The following is a 19,797-nucleotide window of genomic DNA, read 5'->3' on the forward strand; positions in this document are numbered from 1 at the left end:
GTTTAGAGGCATATGGGCCAAATGCTGGACTAGTGTAATTTTGGATATCTGCTTGGTGTGGACAAATTGGACCAAAGGGTTTGTTTCCATGCTGTACAAATGTATAATTCTAACATGGCCTCGCTCTTGCCTCAATTTACCTTGACTCCCGAGGCCAGTTCCAACCGAGCAGAAAACAGCGATATCGTCCAGCTACAGGGTGGGTTTGAGCTGCAGGCCTCATTGCCTGGAACAGTCACCCCTCTCAGGCTCGCATCCTTCCTGATGGACTCAGCAAAGGCTCCAAACATCACATAAACAAGGCAGTATAGAGAGGGTCTGACTCCAGATCTACTTAGGAAGCTTTCTGATTCCCAGCCCGTTAACTGAAACCCTAGTAATGATGTTGGTGGAGAGCAGTTGGATCAAATCCCTCTCCAAAGCCCATTTTGGAGAGCACATCCCAAATGCAGGTGTGCAATATCCAGTCAAAGGTCTTCTCCTGATCCTGGCTGATGAGGCAGGGGTCAAGTCCATAGCCAAGTACATACCTGAGGATTGCTGGATTCTCAGAGATCATCTTGCCCCATACAGCACAGACCTGACCAAGTTGGTCATGACCTTAGAGAGGACTTTGTAATCCACATTCAGCTGTGAAACTGGTTGCCAATTTCCAAGTTCCTCCGCCTCCACCTTTCACTTGTACATGTGAGTGATTAGATTAGATTAGATTCCCTGCAGTTTGGGAACAGGCCCTTTGGCCCAACAAGTCCATACCAACCCTCTGAAGAGTAACCCACCCAGACTCATTTCCTTCTGGCTAATGCAACTAACACTACATGCAATTTAGAATGGCCAATTCACCTGACCTGAATATCTTTGGTCTGTGAGAGGAAACTGGAGCACCTGAAGGAAACCCACTCAGACATGGGGAGAATGTGCAAACTCCACACAGACAGTCGCCTGAGGCTGGAATCGAACCCAGGTCCCTGACGCTGTGAGGCAGCAGCACTAAGCACTGAGCCATGCACCGCCCCCATGATGATATCGTTCCTCATGGATTCACACATGGTACCTTGACAGAAGCATCCTGTCATACACCTTCAGCAGGTTCTGGCCAATCAATTCCCTCAGAGTTGAATACAACTTGGCCGGTAAGCAGGGGTTTTGGTCAGCTCATCCAGAGATAACAGCTAATCCAGCTTCTCCTTTATACTATTGTCTAAGTCCTCTGTGATGGCGGACAGGAATGACTGGGAGGCCGTGTTGCCTGTGGGCTTCATGTCTTAAGGATTTGCTGATCCTCAGGATATCAGACTGAGATGTTACCAAGCCATCTTCTTCCTTCAGGCTACTGATCACAGAGCTTTTCCTGTGCACCTTCTGGAAGAATAAACATGAACACATTTTATCCTGCTCTATGGTGTGGAACTGGACTAGAAGTTTAGCTTTGGAGACCTCCGAGGCAAACTACAAACCTTGCTATCTGTTCACCTCCTAGAGAGCTCTTTGACATCAACCCCCATTGCAGCAGGAGTCGGTTCTGCATGCTTTTCTGCAGCTTGGACAGTTCTTTCCTTCTCTCTTTTGCCTTATAAATACCTTTTGAGGATAAAGAACTTCTTGATGTTCCTCTTGACTGTTTCCCACCTGTCCATGGAAATTCAATGAGGGGGGGTTTCACAGTTGTCCAACCTGTGTAATCCCTTTTGAGCTCCTCAATGTGTTCTGGGGTCAACAGTTCCACAATCAGCTTCCAGCCCGCTGGTCATCCTGTATAGGAGACAATCGACCAGCAGGAAGCAGCTGTCAACAAAGGACACCAGCTTGCCTTCAGTAAATCTGATCAAGAAGTTTCAAATAAGACTTTGTTTGCTGATGGTGAGAAGGATATTACTTGTCAGATCTTTCATGTACTTCTGGACTTTGCACCACCACATGCTGCTTTTGAAGCAGTTATCAGACCTGCTCAGTGCCTCAAGTATATGTAAATAGTACTTTGCATAAGTAAGATGTGCTTTGGGTTTGTTTGCTGGAAGCGTTAGGAATGTCAAACTCCAACATATGCTTGTTCTCCATGTGCAAAGACTGTACAGAACCAAACTGCTCTAGTGACTAAGTATATAAAGATTTTTTTATCAAAAGAAGTATATATTTTGAAATAAAAGAGATAACACATCCTGTATCATTAATTGAAATGTATTTTTACAATTTTAATGAACAAAATAGACTTGCAGGAGGTGAAAGGATGGCCCTGCGGGTCATCATTCTCATCAGCCTGACAGTGACTGCCTTTGACATCAAGGAGCCCTACCAAAACTGAAGTTAATGGTAATAAGGAGGAAAACTCAATTGGTTGTAGTCATAACAGCACAAGGGACAATTGTTGTGGTTGGTTGAGGGCATACAAGCAATCCTCAGGCTAATGTCCTATCTCCAAATGTCTTCAGTTGCTTCTTGGCCATTTAAATAGGGATGACTTGCAGTATTCGGAACCATTTGCAAATCTTCAGACCATGGTGACCAGTGAAGAAGCTCCAAATGTCTGATTCCTCGCTGGCTGTTGTTACTACACATTGTGCATTGAACATTGTGGATATCAAGATAATAGTGATACTCGTTACACTCAAATTGCATGCTGACACAACTTAGACTGAAATGCAGGTTGCACGGTATTCGAACTCGTATCCGTGAAACTGTAATCTAGCAAAAGTCATCAGCTGAGGGGAAAGGAAACTGGCACCAAAAATATACTTGGCAAAGTTATTATTTTCAAGTATTTACTACCATCATTTTAATAAGATGCTTACTTAACATTCATAATTGCACTGCTTAAAAGCAGTTACATTTGCAACACTTCCATGCTGGAGTTGCCATGTGTCTATTACAAAGGGCTGATCAACTTTCAACATACATAAACAGTGCTTTTTAAGTGAGCCTCTCTCTTCCAAATACACTCTAGCAACTGTGTTTCCTAACTATAGTTTCACATATTTCCATATGCTGATATTATTTTCTCCTTTATTCTTGCCCTATTACTCAATTTGGCTTTCCAAACTAGCCTTTTACATTTATCCATGGATATAGTTATGGACAGTGTTTTTGGGCTTTTGCCCAAAACATCAATTTCCCTGCTCCTCGGATGCTGCCTGACCTGCAGTGCTTTTCCAGCACCACTCTAATCTAGACATTATTTTATAGTCAACCAGTGAAAAGGTGGCAGCTATCTCCTTTATGAGCCACTGCAGAATGTGCATGTAACTGCTGTAACATCTACTGTTTTTAAATAAAGAGACAGGGTCTCTTTATGTTGACGGGGTCATTAAGGTGTTTACCACACTTGCTTTCGTTGCTCAGACCACTGGAGTTGGGATGTCATGTTGAAATTGTACAGGATGTTGGTGAGGCCTCTTCTGGAATATTGTGTATAGCTCTGGTCACCCTGCTGCAGGAAGGATTTTTTTATATTACAGGGGTTTCGGAAGAGATTTACCAGAATGCTGCTGGGAAATAGGGAAGGTGTGAGTAATGAAGATAGGTTGGGACATTTTTCCACTGGAGTGAGAGAGGTTGAGAGGTGATATTATAGATGTTTATAAAATAATGAGTGGCATAGACAAGGTGAATAGCATGGGTCTTTTCCCAAGGGAGAGTAATTTCAAAGTTAGGGGGCATGATTTTAAGGTAAGAAGAGAAAGATTTAAAAAGAACAAGGGACTACTTTTTTTAAGCACAGTGTAGTTCATATGTAAAATAAACAGCCAGAGGAAGTGGTGGATGCAGATAGTTACAATATTTAAAAGATATTTGGGTAAGTACATGAATAGAAAAGGTTTGGAAAGGTATGGGTCAAACGTAGACAAGTGAATCTAGTTTGGGAACATAGTCAACATAGACTGTTTCCATGCTATTTAAGTTTATGACTATGACCATATAAGTGAGCTATGTTACTGTGGGTCTATTGTGAAATCATGTGCAGACCTTTATGAGTGAGGGTACCAAGGATCCTTCTCTAGAAGGACATATAGAATTTTTATGACAATAGTTTAACAGTCATCATTACTCATACTACAAATACTTCTAGATTTAATGAATGAACTTTAATTATCAACAATGATTGAATTTAAACACATGTTCCTGAACTATTAATCTGATAACATGATTTTATGACTGTAAATTATGATCTCTGCCATTTTTCCTGGTTCCTTCTCTTTGCTCCTCTAACTACTTTGCAAATATTTTCACGCCTTGCCCTATTTTTCAGCAGCAACATTCAGTGGTCATCACGGGACTCTAAAGTGAGTGAAAGTATCACATTTCAGCATCAAGACTCTGCAGGAAAAGGAGACACTTGATCCTATTGGGTTACTCGCTGAGCAGACTGTCAAGGTTCACCTCCAGAACTTTCCAACAAACACCAAGACATCATTTAGCTGGTGGTGAGAGGATATTACCCATCAGATCCTTTTTGTAAAGCTTGATTGAGCGCATCCCAAGGTCTAGGACTACATAGTGGGGGAATGTAATGAAGTCTGTGGCAGCTGCTGTCAAGACACAGTAGGGAAAGATCACTGTCAGAGATTTTTCTACCCAAGTTAAATGTGGGGGGGGGTGGAATCTATTACATTTGAGACACTGGGAGGGTCTGATATGCAAATATAATCTTGCACAAGTATGAAAATGCCTCCAATGTTTGCTTGTTTCTTCATATGCTACTTGTAAGAACTGAACAGCTTTAGTGAATATGTATATAAAAATGTTCTTGCGAATAAAGTGTACTTTTGAAATTATAAAGACTCCCATATAGCAGCTGTCACCAAGAGGTAAAGCTCCCAAACCTGTGGATGCTTTGGAACTTAAACTTGAGTATGGACAAACCTATGCAATTTTGTTTTAATTAAAAGTTCATCAACCTTTAAAAAAAATCTCTCTTTGGTAATGCTGCCTGACCTGGAGTTTTATAGTGTGGAATGAGTCCCTTCAGCCCATTACATGCATACTGGTAATCAATCATCTATTTACTGGAGTCCATTTTCCATCATTTGTCTTAAAGCCTTGTACGTTTTGAGACTTTTGGTGATCTAAATTGAGAACTTGAAGCATTGCCTATTTTCATTCCTTTTTAGTACACTGTTCACATATACCAAAAAGGTGTATTCTGGAATATGCTTAAGTACCATCAGCCCTCCTACTCACCCCAAAGTGTGAAGAGCTCATGGACTTGGATCAAAGTCACCCAATCATTTGTCTCTGTCACATCTTCCCTTCCACTGGCCCAAATTTTAGTTTCTTGCCTATTTTCCTAATCTTTGATCATCTTGTCCATGAAAACCATCTCATACTCCATCAATCTTATTCTCACTAAAGAGATATCAACTTTACTCATCTCAATATTAGCTAAACTGTAAATGGTTCTCTCTTTACGTATTATTGGACTCTCCTTTAAATTAGCCACTACAATCCTTTCCAAAAAGGAAGATTCCTTCAGCCTACTGTACTTGCAAACTACAATCTCATCTCTAATTGTCCTTTCTAAGCAAAGTGCTGCGATCACCCAAATCAGTTTGCTATCCTTCCTGAAACTTCATGTTTGAATCCCTCGTTCGGTTTCTGTTCATTGTACCTAAATGGCTCTTATCAAAACGTTTACAAATTATATCCTATTGATTATGACAAAGGTAAACTTTCCTCATTATTCCTGACTCGTCAGTAAACTATGACAGTTGACCCCACAAATTTCCTCCAACTGAGTGGGTCTACTCATCTATCTAAGGATTGGCAATTAAACCCCTGAAGCCTACTTCACCGTTTGATATGATCATGGTTGATTATATCTCGGCCTCAACTCCACTTTCTTGCCTACTCTCCCATAACATTTAAACGCATTAATTAAAAATTCACATCCTCAAATTTACTTAGTGTCACAACATCCACCACACTCTGGCGTAAATTCCACAGACCCTTTACTGCGGAAGCCCTCACTCATATTTCACTACCTCTAGACTTGTCTACCCCAATGCCCTCCTGTACTCCAACATTCTATGAACTTGAGGCCATCCAACATTCTATCATTGTCTTTTTGCAGCAAACCTTGTCCCTGTATCACCCATCCCTTTGTTTGTTGATCGACATTAGGTCACAGTCAAAAAGGGTGGCACTGGAAAAGCACAGCAGACTAGGCAGCATGTGAGGAGCAGGAGAGTCAACATTAGGGCATAAGCTCTTCATCAAATTCCAGCATCTGCAGTCCTCACTTTCTCCTACATTGGGTGAAATCTCAATTTTAAACTTCTTAGCTTTGTTGACAAATCCCTCTATGGCCTTATCCTTTCCAATCTCTGTTAGCTTCTCCAGCCCCAAAGATGTCAGCTATATATGCTCATCTGGATTTAACTGCTTGTCTTATTGCCTTCAGTTGCCTCAACTGTAAGCTCTGAAATTTCCTTCCTACATCTCTCTGCCTCTCTACATTGTTTTAGTCCTTGAGACCGCTTAAAATCTAGTACTTTGAGCAGGCTTTTGTTCATCTGACTGATTATTGCTTTGAACTTTATTGTTATATATACCTGTTCTATAGTGGTATTAAGTATCTGGGACATATTACATCAAAAGAGCTTTACAAGTTGTTATTAGTTAATGCACAAACCCTGTCCAAGAGAATTATTGCTCATTTTATTATAGAATTCTCAACTTCTTTTGGAGTATTTTCAAAGGGATATAAGATACTGTACATTTCAGAATTTTTAAAAAAAAAGTTACAACAGTTTCTGATATGGGGCTTCTTAGTACTACACATCATGAGGAAAGACATTTTTGGCGTAAAGTAGCATTCTTTACAGCATTAGAAAACCATTCATAACCAAAAACTGTAATATATGACATCTGAATAATTTTCTAGTTGTGAAATGCAAGTCTAGATTTTAAGTTAATTAACTAAGGACTTTAGGCAATACAAGTTTAAATAAACCAGACACATTTGTTCAAGCTAATACTCCATTCAATAAATATATAAAATGTGAATTGTGTAACAGAACAAAATCTTGCTTGAAAATTTGACAAAAATAATTACTTAAACACAATATGATTTCTTGCTGTCTTAAAACAATCTTAACTCAATAATTACAATGGATGAAATTAAGAAAAGGAATGACATGCCCCAGTTTCCTAAATATGTCATTCCTACACGATACATTGGTGACTCCGTTCATATCCCATTTCAAACATAATATATACAATGCACCCTCAGCAATTTACGGTCTGATGTGATACCAGCAAAGGTATTGCAGTTTAAATCCAAGTCTGTTAGAAAGTGACAAAGTCTAGTACACTGATAAACATATCAATACTTCTCCTAAAAGCATTTTTATATAATTTGCTCAGAATGTTTTCACAATCAGTCAAGTGGTGAAATGGAGTTTGAAAATCACTGTCTGAGGTGTTGTTATATCAGCCACTGCCAATTCCTGTCCATTTGTAAGGCCTAATTCTGGAAAAAAAATGTCAATTGGAGGTTATAAATTGATTCTTCATAAGAAATCGACAAACAAGTACAAATGCTTATTAGAAACTGATCAGTTTCTTTTCATTTAAAAGTGCATTCCCAATGCTGGTAATGAATTGAAATAACACTATTAATTCAAAGGATGTTACTACTGCTGATGAATAAATGTTGATCTTGCCATCATAATTGCCAAAGTGGTGGTGTTGAGCAGCCTTCGTTAACCACTTAAGTACATGTTGTACAGGTACAACCACTGTGCTATGAAAAGAACTCCAGGACTTTGACCCAGCAAAAGCAAACGGATGGCAATACAGCTCCAAGTCAGGATGATGTGAGATGTGGACGAAACTTAAACTGTACTTCTCCCACACATTACAGCTCTCAAGTTTGGAATAGAAATAGAAAATGTTAGAATAACTCAGCATCTGCGAAAAAGGAAACTAGTTAATGTTCCAATCTGATCTGACTTCTTCAGAACCTTTTCCAAAAATAAATGGGAAGAGATTGAACAAGTGGGAAAAGACAGAAACAAGACAAACAACAGGAAGTGCCGGGGGGGGGGGGGGGGGGGGGGGGGGGGGGAGGAAACGGGATGACAATGCCAAGCCAGCCTATTATTGGACTTTGGGAAGGAGGTAAAAGCAGCCTATACGTGGTTGGGGGATTATAAGATGGGGAGCTGCAGAAAGGAGATTCCCAGCTGAGACAGTTTTAGTAGCAATTCTGTGAAATAACAGCTTGATATTCAGTGGTGAAGTCATGATCCAGAAAGAGATTAGGTGGTGGTTTGGACAATCAGCTTTTGCAAAGTGGCACACTGGACAACAGCTCTATCAGCACACTTGTTAAAGTCAGGATTAGGATAGTTTGTGGTTGTTCTTCACTAGCGCAGACATGATGAGCCAAACGGCCTTTATCTGTGCTGTACATCTCTTTATACTGAGAAGGAAACAAAGGGTAACTCAGCATTGAAAAAAAATTTGCTTTCATCACAAAGTTAGAAGGTACTTTCAAATGAGCCCTCGGTAAATTGCTGCAATGCATCTTGTTGATAAAAGATACAACTATCACTATGTGCCATCTGTGCAGGAAATGACTGTATTGTGGGATGGATGTGTAGAATGACAATCATGTGAGTTAATTTGCCATAGATGGCCCTGAGTTTCAAGTGTCATGAAAGCTGCACTCCCCCTTGAGGACATATGATATTAGTGGAGCACATGATTTTTCCCCAAAACTGACGATAGCTTCATGGTCATCCTTAGACTCTTAATTCCAGATATGAATTGAATCCAAACTCCACCATCTACCATAGTACAATTTGAACTCAAATTTCCAAAATATTACTTGGATCAATAGTCTAGTGATTATACCACTAACCACTGCCTCCGTTCAGTAATACAAATGCCATCATATGTCAAAGAAAGATGCTTAAGATTCTCTCTTGATGGATTTGGTTATTACTTGGCACTTCAGTAAAGCAACATTCGCACAAGATCATTTAATACAAATCAAAGCACAATGCTTCAGGCAACACAAGGGACAGAAAGATATAATGGACCAGAAGGTCAGCTCTTCCCTTGCATTTTGTATATTTACAAATCAGTAAATTGAAACAGTTTAAAAACTAAATCCCTTTCCTCCAAAAAAACTGTTGCTTTAATAGAAATGTGAATGCAATAATTCTTGGCAAAATGAGAAACAGTTATTTCATCTCTCTTTTGCTCTCAACATGCTGTTAGTATTCATCATAAATATATTCCTGGAATATTCAGCAATACATCAACTTTAAGTACTCTCAGGATTCCAGGATGCTTATTTTTCAGGAATCCCGATTAGTAAAATCCAGCAATCAGAAATGCTGAGTGCTCAGCTACGCACGAACAATACTCAGCAAGCTGTAAGTACACCGATATGTTACCATGTGGAAGAATGTCATGAAATCCTGACAACTCTTAACATCTTACCTTTCAGAGTTTTTGAAAGATTTGATCTTGTCCTTTCTTCAATTGATGCTACAGTCTGTAAAATGAGAGCTGACTTGAGCTTTCAATACAGCAATCTCTCAATTTTTTTGTTGTTTATACATTGCAAATTGAATTATTACAAAAATAAATTGCTTACTTGTAAATACAGTGTTTTATTCTTTCCATCCAAAGTTGCAGTGATAGCTGGAGATTTCATTTGTCTGTGTAGAATATGGGCAAAAATTACTACATTGATCAAAATGGGCACTCACTCTCCCTTTATTAAGGCTATTTGTGAACGATTAGCTGGACTGTCCTTGCTTCTTCACGCTTACATCATTGTTTTGTGCACGATACCTTTAGTACAGTAGTGATCATGACTTAAAATGACTGCCCAATTAAAGGTAAAAATAAAGGTTCTGATTAACTGTTGCTTCAGTTCTTTGGAACAAAATAATTGGGGATTTCCACTTCATGTAATAACGTAAATGTTTAATTAAAACCAATTGTTGGAGAAACTTATTAAGTCTGGCAAGGACTGTACCTAGGTATTCTGAACCTAAAATGGCTCCATACATTGGTGACATTATTACAGTGTAATCAATCTTATAACTGAAGCAGTTGTACCTAGATACTTTTGTATCCAAGATGGCACAGTGAGTGGGAACTTGTAAACTTTTCACTGTACTCATTTGAGTACATGACAATAAAGCTCATTCATTCAATTCAGCAAGTGGCAGTGAAAGGAACATATTCTGCCTGGAAGTCTGTGGTGAGTGGTATTCCACAGGGCTCTGTCCTTGGGCCTCGACTGTTTGTAAATTTTATTAATGACTTGGATGAGGGGATTGAAGGATGTGTCCGCAAGTTTGCAGACGACACAAAGGTTGGAGGTGTCGTTGACAGTATAGAGGGCTGTTGTAGGCTGCAGCGGGACATTGACAGGATGCAGAGATGGGCTGAGAGGTGGCAGATGGAGTTCAACCTGGATAAATGCGAGGTGATGCATTTTGGAACGTCGAATTTGAAAGCTAAGTACAGGATTAAGGATAGGATTCTTGGCAGTGTGGAGGAACAGAGGGATCTTGGTGTGCAGGTACATAGATCCCTTAAAATGGCCACCCAAGTGGACAGGTTGTTAAGAAAGCATATGGTTTTTTGGCTTTCATTAATAGGGGAATTGAGTTTAAGAGTTGTGAGATCTTGTTGCAGCTCTATAAAACTTTGGTTAGACCGCACTTAGAATACTGCGTCCACTTCTGGTCGCCCTATTATAGGAAAGATGTGGATGCTTTGGAGAGGGTTCAGAGGAGGTTTACCAGGATGCTGCCTGGACTGGAGGGCTTATCTTATGAAGAGAGGTTGACTGAGACTGGACTTTTTTCACTGGAGAAAAGGAGGAGGAGAGGGGACCTAATTGAGGTATACAAGATAATGAGAGGCATAGATAGAGTCCATAGCCAGAGACTATTTCCCAGGGCAGAAATGACTAACATGAGGAGTCATAGTTTTAAGCTGGTTGGAGGAAAGTATAGAGGGGGTGTCAGAGGTGGGTTCTTTACAGAGTTGAGAGAGCATGGAATGCGCTGCCAGCAGCAGTTGGGGAAGCAAGGTCATTGGAGACATGCATAGGGTCACAGAAATATCAGGGTGCATACATGAGAATCAGTGGTTGGCACATCGTGGGCTGAAGGGCCTGTTCTGTGCTGTACTGTTCTATGTTCTAATTCAGTTCAGAAACAAGCTTCTTCAATATTAAAAATGAAAATACTTCCCAAATTTTCTTTTCAGCACTCCCTCTCTCTAATACACATATAGGCAAACTTGCTTTCCATTACTACTTCTACATTTGCCTTGTACCTTTCCTTGCTCTGGTACCAGAAAGTAGGCAAATCCTCAATGGGAAAAATCAGTCCAAGCCTTAATTGTTAATGACAGTATGTCCGCAAGACGACAACTGGAATGACATACTAAAATATACAGAGACCTAACGGAGAAGGTGAATATTGAAAGGAAACTTACAGTGAAGCACTTTGAGTCAAGTAATCTAGGAGTTCTTGAAGTTTTGCAGATGGTGAAAATTGCAGGTCCTGAGGTACCTGACTGCAGGCAGGACAGTTTTCCTTGAAGGAAAAACGTATAAAAATAGAAAACGTAGAACCATCTCAGATCCCGTTTCACATTTTCCAATAGTTAAAAGATAAAAACAAGCATTCTTTCAGACAAATTAATGGATTTCAATTTGTAAATTTATAGAAAAACATTTACAAAAACATCATTTTTATTGACGTACTCTATGTTGTTCACTACTTAAGGTTAGACATGACATAACTGAAGATGCATCTTAATAGTATTTTTCAAGCCTCACACCTAAAGGGTAAAAAGTTCACTTTTTATGCTTTAGTATTGTCTTGCTCATTTACTTCATGGGGCAATGCTCCCACCTACCCACTTTGGCCTATACTTCATCTGCACAGCATTGTAGAGTGTAAACCAAAGTCTCCTTCACATATTTGCTATGAAGCAGGGGTTAGGACCCTCGGCACTTTCATCACACGTGTGGGTCAGGACTTAATGTATCAAAAACAAATTAATACTTCGTTCTGGTGGCTACACTCTTTCAGATATTCACACCTTAGAGTTTCAAAATTAAAAGTGGAATTAAAAAAAATACAGGATAAAGTCGTGACTTGCATATCACACCCAACAGATAAAGGTTTGTCTATCACATTATAAAGTCAGATACCCACCTTACGTTCTGCTTCAAACGTGTATGTGTAAAGGCCGTCAACATCATTGAACACCAAGTAGTTATTCAGAGGAATATATGCACTGAAAAAGTAACACTGTGCAATTTAAACCTTTATTGCAAACAGACATGATTATGAAAGTCAGGACCAATGTTTAATAAATGTTTAAAAACAGAAGTTTACCTTGATGCAATTTTGAAGACTTCAGTTGCACATACAGCTGAGGAAAAAAATACTTTAATTTAAAAAGCGCTATATTTTCTCAAAATTAACATTTAATACTTAGAATCCCTATAGCTTGGAAACAAGCTATTTGGCCCAAAAGTCCACACTAACCCTCTGAAGAGCAAGCCACCCAGACCCATTGCCCTACTATTCTACGTTTCCCCTGACTAATGCACTTAACCTACACATCCCTGAACAGTGTGGGCAATTTAACAGAGCCCATTCACCTAAGCTGCACATCGTTGGACTGTGGGAGGAAACCGGAGCACCTGAAGGAAACCCATGCAGTCATGCGGAGAATATGCAAACTCCACACACTGTCACCAGAGGTTGGAGTCGAACCCAGGTCCCTGGTGCTGTGAGGCAGCAGTGCTAACCACTGAGCCACCGTGCTACCAAAACTTAACACTTTCAACCCGTAAGTAATAACCAATATTAACAAAATTATAGTCCTAAAGTAAACGTGGTATCCAGCTTCTGCCAACATTTGATTGTGTCCTTTAATAAGTTTTGAAATTGTTATTTACTTGTTTATATTTTGTTTTGCAATTTTATGACGGACTAGACAACTTTTTTAAGACTGCGTTCTAAACATAAGTTTATTTAAGTCTGGTATATTATAATGCTAAGCTACAAAACAGAAATAGTAACTAATGAGGCATCAGAATTGCTCTCCCTGTTCATATCTAATTGATTCATGGTTCATGAGACACTCAGGCTGCCACCTGTTGTTTTCACTGGGTATTGCAATAAAGATATTCCAGAAGTTCCTTTTAAAGTATATTCATTGTCATTCAGGGATCAATCCAAAATTCATATCTCATTGAGGGAACTTTACATGGCCCAAAATGTAATAAAACTGCAAGCCTTTTATGTTCCCCCCTCAATGGGAGATTTATTATGCAACCAATTACACCACAATAATTCATTATGACATGAAATACTGAATTCAGCCATGATTGCTCAATTACATTTTTAAAGGTAGCATAAAACTTGAATTTTTCTCCCTAGAATATTGCATTTTGTCTGAAATATGATAACTATTCAAATTTAGGTTAAAAAAATTGAAATAGTACAATACATCACTGCATAAGATGCAGGTCAAAAGACTAAACAGAAAAAGTAAAAAGTGTTAAAAAAATTGAGAAAGAAATATAAAAAGATCGTAAGAATTCGTATAAATATTAAAAGAAATTAACCAACTGAGCAATGCTCTAATTAAAAGAGTGTCTGGGAAAGTAACGCAAAGGTACACTGAGCATGTATATTGCACTAGTTTTCACCTAAGAATACAGGTAACATGCCAGGAAAAAAAACTATAAATTGGGAATTGAAAGGGAAGGAAGAAAACAATCACCAAGTAATGATAGGAGTACATTCAGTGAAACTACAAGCTGACATACTCTCACAAAAAGGTCATAAAAGAAATGGCAAGACTGGTTGATGCATTGGTTTTAAAATTCTCTAGCTTCAGGAAAGGTTCCCTTAGATTGGTAAAAATGAATTTAACTTCTTTAATCAAAAGGGAGTAACATGGAGCAGGAAACTACAGACCAGTTTACTTAATTTTTTCTTTTAGGAAGTTGGCAACTTTTGACCACTTACATAAATTAATTGGATAAAAGTGTGGTTGCTACAATTTTTGGTGACAAAGATAGATAGGAAAGAGTTTTGAAGAGGATATATGAAAGCTATAAAGGGAGAGAAAGTAGTAAAGAAAATTGGCAAATATCATTGAAATAGGTGGGAAAATGTGAAGGGAAAAAAAGAATAAAAAAAAGCATATTATCAAAATAATGAAAGATTGCAGAGATCAGATGCAGAGACATCTAGATGCCTTATATGCAAATGCCGCAAGTATTTCAGAAAGCTCCTTATTGCGAGGGGAATGGAATAAAAAGTAGAGATTAATGCTTCAGTCATACAAAGCACAGGGTACTATGTACAGTATTGGCTTATTTATTTAAGGAAGAATATAAACACACAGTAAGTAGTCAGAGAAGATTTGCTAGACTAATAGCAGGAATGGGTGAGTTGTCTTAACAGTAAAGTCGGAACATGCTAAGCTTATATACGCTGAATTTTAGAGAAGTGAATTTCAAAATGTATTAAACACAAGTTCCTAAGGGATTTTGATAGGGTGCATTGAAAAGGATGTATCATCTTGTGTAGATTCTAGGCTTAAGGGTATATGAAGAGTGTAAAATAGAGATTAGGAGACATTTTTTCCCTCACAGGGTGAGTGTCTTTGGAATACTCTTCCTGATAAGGCAGCGGAAGCAAAGTTCTGAAATATTTGTAAGGCAGAATTAGACAGATCCGTGATAAGCAAGAGGATTAAAAGTTAATAGGACAGGCAGTATGTCCAGATTAGCAATAATCTTACTGAATGACAGTATAGGCTTAGGTGTCCAGGTAGTCTGTTTCTGCTTCGAATTAGAATTTACATTACTCCTTCAGAAGGAGAATAAACATCACAGATATCCTTTCAGCACTGAAGTGCCATCTAATTGTAAATATATGATTTTAATTCCAAATTTAGTAAATATTAATAGTGTAACAATACTAAACATGAAGCATTCAGTCCTGTAACATTGTTTTATCAAAGCCTTTACCCTGTCTAAAGAATTTGTTTCTCTAGGTTGAAAATCTTACCAATACAAAGTTGGAATACAATACAAAGGAGATTAGAATGCAGAGCAGTTGCTTCACACATGGCTCTTTAGTTTCAGGAACGAAACCAGCTGAAACTGCTGGGAACATAACATAGCTCTGACAGCAATACCAATTCTGTAGTTTGAGAGAACCACTGACTAATTTGGTGTGGGGATGCCAGTGCTGGACTGGAGTGGACGAAGTCACACAACATCAAGCTATAGTCCAACAGGTTTGCTTGAAATTACTAGCTTTCGGACTGCTGCTCCTCTGTCACTCAACAATGGAGCAGGGCTCCAAAAGCTTGCGACTTCAAATAAATCTGGTGGACTATATCCTAGTGTCATGTGACTTCCAATTTGACGTCTCACAGTAAAGTGATCAGTCCCATGCAAGAACACATTACACAAACAACAGATGATGTAAGAAAGTTACACTGAGAAAAATATTTGTACTTGCTACCTGTTAGCTGCCATGAACCAGATTTTACATTTGCTTGTCAGAAATGCAATAATTCTACCATTATTGCTTACAAAAAAAAGTGTGGTTAATTTGCTGCCAGTTCACTCAGAAGAAATGCTCTGGACTGTATGCTCTGTGCTTGCTGACCAACACTGACTAATGATCAAATTTTAAAATTCTAATCATCAAATTCAAATCTGACATCGTTCCTCCATTATTGCTTTAACTCCTCCAACTCCACATTGTTGATCTGTGTTTTTCTAATGTTAATGTTGTGTCCATACCTAATACTAATTTCTTCACCATTAGTAGTGGTGCCTTCAATTGCTTAGGCCCCAGGCTCTGGACTTCCCTCCCTACGCCTCTCTCTCTCTCTATCTCCCTTTTCTCAATTAAGACACTCAAAATTGGCCTTTTTGAACAGCTCCTTATCTGGACTGAACAGCTCCTTACCTGGCTCTGTCATACTGCTTTTACTAGTTCTACAAAGTGTCTTGAATATTTCATTACATTAAGGGCGTTATACAATTAAATGCTGTTGTGGCTTTAAGTAAACCACCTAACAAATAAAACAATGGCCTATCCATTCACTATGAATCATAAAGATTCAGAATTTCAGGATCAGAGAATGGTTGCTACTCAGAAGGACACCATTTGATCGGTCTTGACTACACTGGTTCCCTGCAAGGGGAGTTTTTGTTGTTTCATTCTTCTGGCATTTTCTGTTGTCAAGCAAATTTTCTCTCCCCCATTGCTTACCCATTTCACTTGCAAAGCCAAGATTGAACCTGCCTCCACTACACAACCACACGCTCTAGATCTTAACCAGTAGCTGCATAAAAAGAACCTTCCCATGTTGTCACTGATCTTGTGTTCTAGACCCTTTTACCAACTGGAACATTAGTTAAGGACAAACCATTCTGATAGCTGTAAAGCACGGAACGGTTTAAAGTTTCTTGGTCTCTTTAAAGCAGTATCGAACATTTAATACTGGTAAAACTAACTTGGGTAACTTGCTCTGATACTGTACTTTCATATTTCCATAAATATAAACCTCACATCCATCTCTTAATGCCATGCAAAAATGCCCAGTTCAAAATGTTACTTAACCATTAACTTTACCTGCAATTACTGCATTGGTAGATGCTACTGCAGGGATAATTCTCTTAACAACACCTGGAACAAACAAAAAGTCGCATCAATATGTATTCAAACTTACAGCAATACAAATTTATATTCCTATTTTATAGGATATACCTTGAGTAAGCCTATATGTTATACCAGTTATGTTAAACTGAGCAGCTCTTTCAAGTGATTTCTGAAAAACCCACTGTATATGCTCGGGATCATCACCATCCAGCGCAACGCCCTCTGTAGGAAAAACAAAATTCTTCATTTTGGTAACAAAGCATATTGCACAGAGTGCATTAGATATAAGTGAATCTCAAAATTAAGCCACAAAACTGCTCAATATTTTCTGATTCAGTAAATTAAACTAACACGGAGAATCAGAACACTTCCACTTCAAACCCTCTTGAATACAACATTAGATATTTGCAAGAAAGGTCTGCAAAGCCAATGTGCCAAAACATCACCTACAAAAGACAATCTCACAAACATGCGTGAGAATTTTTGTGTGTCTAATAACATCTGATATCAATTTTGAGTAAGATTTTCTATTTAGATGCAATTGCTGAATGATGGATATTATTGCCTAAGATTCACATCCAGTTGGATTAGAATGAGTGGTTAAACCAATTCTATAACCTGTTGCAAGTCCACTTCTACAGAGTACCAAATCTGGGAAGCTAGAACGTGGGAGAATTTTAAGGTTGAAGTGAGGTGAGAAGTGCTGTTCTTTTTATAAAAAGAACAAAGTAGTCCAAGAGAAGGGGAAATCACAAGGTTTGACAGAGATACTAATTAAAATGAATAGCTGAAACAACTTGCTAGTTAAATTCAATCATCAGAGATGGACAGCTGAGACGTTGCTTTCGATTCCCATGCCATAGGGAAACTTCTGCTAGTTGAGTTTCAACACAATTTCTGAGCTTGAAGGACAGCTGGAGTCACTGCGGTACATCAGAACACCTTAGCTGCTTCAAGGGTAGCATGCAGTGGCACAGAATGTCCAGGCATACATGAAGGACCTCACAGATAGTCACCTTCTCAACACCAACCAAAGATGTGTTGGTGCCCATTGGGAAGTTCTGGTGATGAGGCATTCTGTCAAATGACTTTTGACAGTATGCTCAAGAAACAACCAAACAGGATTTACCTTCTTTTTCCACAGGGTCTAGAGGAAGCTACACATTGTATAACAAGTCAGGATGGGTGAACTCCCTCTCAGGAACATTCATTAGCTGCTCTCAGAATATCCAATCCCATTCCTTTCTGCTTCACAAACAGGATCACAAATTAAGCTTTGGCTAATCACACCTCTGCTTCCCCACTCCCTCCAAGAGACAAGAAATGTCCTTCTGCTTTATGGCTAAAGATTATCATCAATACTCATTATGATTCAAGATGATACAAGATGCATGTACAATTAGAACATTTAAAAGACATTTGATCTGATAGAAGAGGAAAGGTTTAGGGGGATATGCACCAAATGTTGGGAAGTGGGACTAGTTTAGTTTGGGAAACTTGGTCAGCATGGACTGGTTGGACCAAAGGGTCTGTTTCTGTTCTGTATGATTCTACGACTGTACGACTCTGAGATGAAATGGTAACTTTGGGGTAAATGAATGAAGTTTAGGATGATTCAGGCTACCAGTTGTAAAATGGGAAAACCATAAAGAAGAATTTTTTTCTTACAATGATCTTGTTAAAAAACTGGAATGCAGCAAGTAGGTACAACTCAAAGACACCAAACAGGTTTCAATGCACATTGTGAGTTTAGCGTCATTAAGAATGGTAAATGGTTAGCTTTCTCCTGCAAGTGTTAATGTTGGTGTCCTCTGATCATTTGGTAGCCTGACCACTTCATGAGACATTGGAACCCTAGTCAGGGGTAAATATAGGGGAGGGGAAAAGGTCTCGGTGGGTTACTCTTTGGAGGGTCGGTCTGGACTTGTTGGGCCGAAGGGCCTGTTTCTATACTGTAGGGAATCTAATTTAATCAAATCAAGAAATCTAGTTTGGCAGCCAAATAACAAACATTTACAGCAACCTAGCAAATATATTTGCTATTGTAGTGTGCGCTGTTGGCAAAAACATGGTTGAAGGCCACTAATTTTCCAATGGGTGTACTGAACAGAGACCTATAGAGAACAAGAAATGTCTTGGATGAAGGGCAAAATACAGTAGAACTGAACAAAAAGGGGTCAGAAAATTATTGCCGTTTTTATCATCTGTGGTGATATATACATATTCCAGGCCATTTGAATGGTGGGACTGCAAACCAAATGAGATGGAGAGAGTGGGGATCGTTTTTTAAATTCTAAATCTAACAACTACCGAATAGCTAGAATGCTGACTTATTATACCAGTGTTATGAAGATGTAGGTATACCTTTAAGAGAGTTAAAAGCAGCAGAACTATAGGACCCAGCATCAAGTGTACTCAAAAATGGTAACAATGTAACACTGGGTTGAACAACCCGATTAGTTCGTTGCTTGGGGACTAAAACAAATTTGAATTCAGCCAATCAATTTAAATTATACCTGAAACATACCAAACTCCGATCCAGTTTGAATTGAGTATATGGACAATCTTAAAAGCCAATGACATAATCCGATGCTTTGGAGTATAAGGTGGGGAAAGTTGAACAGTTGAGAGGAGATCTGCCATGTCCTAGCATGTAAGAGACTGCTTGAAAAAAATCTCTCTTAGATGTCCCTTTTTGATCAGTAACCTGTAAGTGGAAATTCCTAACAAGGAGGAAAGACGACACAGGAAGATCTGAAGACAAGAACCTACAGCTGCATTGTTTTGAGATAAGAAGTGTTGTTTTGTAAATTTTAATTGGGAGTTTTATCAGACTATTATAGAAGGGGAGCTAAAAGTTAGTTTAGAGAAAGAAATTGTAAATAGTGGTTAGTTAATTATTCTCTGTTATACTTTAAAAAATAAAGTTGTTAATTTTTACTTTAAATTGTTCTTGGCCACTCGATTTTTACAGATTACTGCATGGAATAAATTTTTTCTGTGTTGCTGGTTTTAAATTAAGCAGGAGGGTTTACCCCATGTTGTAACAACCAGTGATACTTGGAGGAGTGGGAGGACAGGGGTGGGTGCGTGAGTGAATGAGAGAGAC

The 19,797-nt window shown here is 38.7% G+C and overlaps 1 protein-coding gene across 4 annotated transcripts in view; it reads right to left on the reverse strand.

The window, feature by feature from the left end:
- Window positions 1-2,202: 2,202 nt before the first annotated feature.
- Window positions 2,203-19,797, reverse strand: part of uba3 (ubiquitin-like modifier activating enzyme 3) — a 35,365-nt gene continuing 17,770 nt past the window's right edge. For 3 of the 4 annotated variants that reach the window (XM_060835686.1, XM_060835687.1, XM_060835688.1), the window contains 8 exons: window positions 16,797-16,910; window positions 16,662-16,715; window positions 12,381-12,417; window positions 12,198-12,279; window positions 11,470-11,570; window positions 9,605-9,668; window positions 9,448-9,502; window positions 2,203-7,465 (listed from right to left, as the gene is read on the reverse strand). In XM_060835686.1, the coding sequence (XP_060691669.1) occupies window positions 7,377-7,465; window positions 9,448-9,502; window positions 9,605-9,668; window positions 11,470-11,570; window positions 12,198-12,279; window positions 12,381-12,417; window positions 16,662-16,715; window positions 16,797-16,910 (596 nt within the window). In that variant the 3' untranslated portion in view covers window positions 2,203-7,376. Of the gene's footprint in view, window positions 7,466-9,447; window positions 9,517-9,604; window positions 9,669-11,469; window positions 11,571-12,197; window positions 12,280-12,380; window positions 12,418-16,661; window positions 16,716-16,796; window positions 16,911-19,797 lie in introns of all 4 variants that reach the window. The other variant, XM_060835689.1, reaches the window with a different exon arrangement.

Source organism: Hemiscyllium ocellatum, chromosome 14 (assembly GCF_020745735.1).
Source record: "Hemiscyllium ocellatum isolate sHemOce1 chromosome 14, sHemOce1.pat.X.cur, whole genome shotgun sequence".
NCBI classification, from domain to species: domain Eukaryota; kingdom Metazoa; phylum Chordata; class Chondrichthyes; order Orectolobiformes; family Hemiscylliidae; genus Hemiscyllium; species Hemiscyllium ocellatum.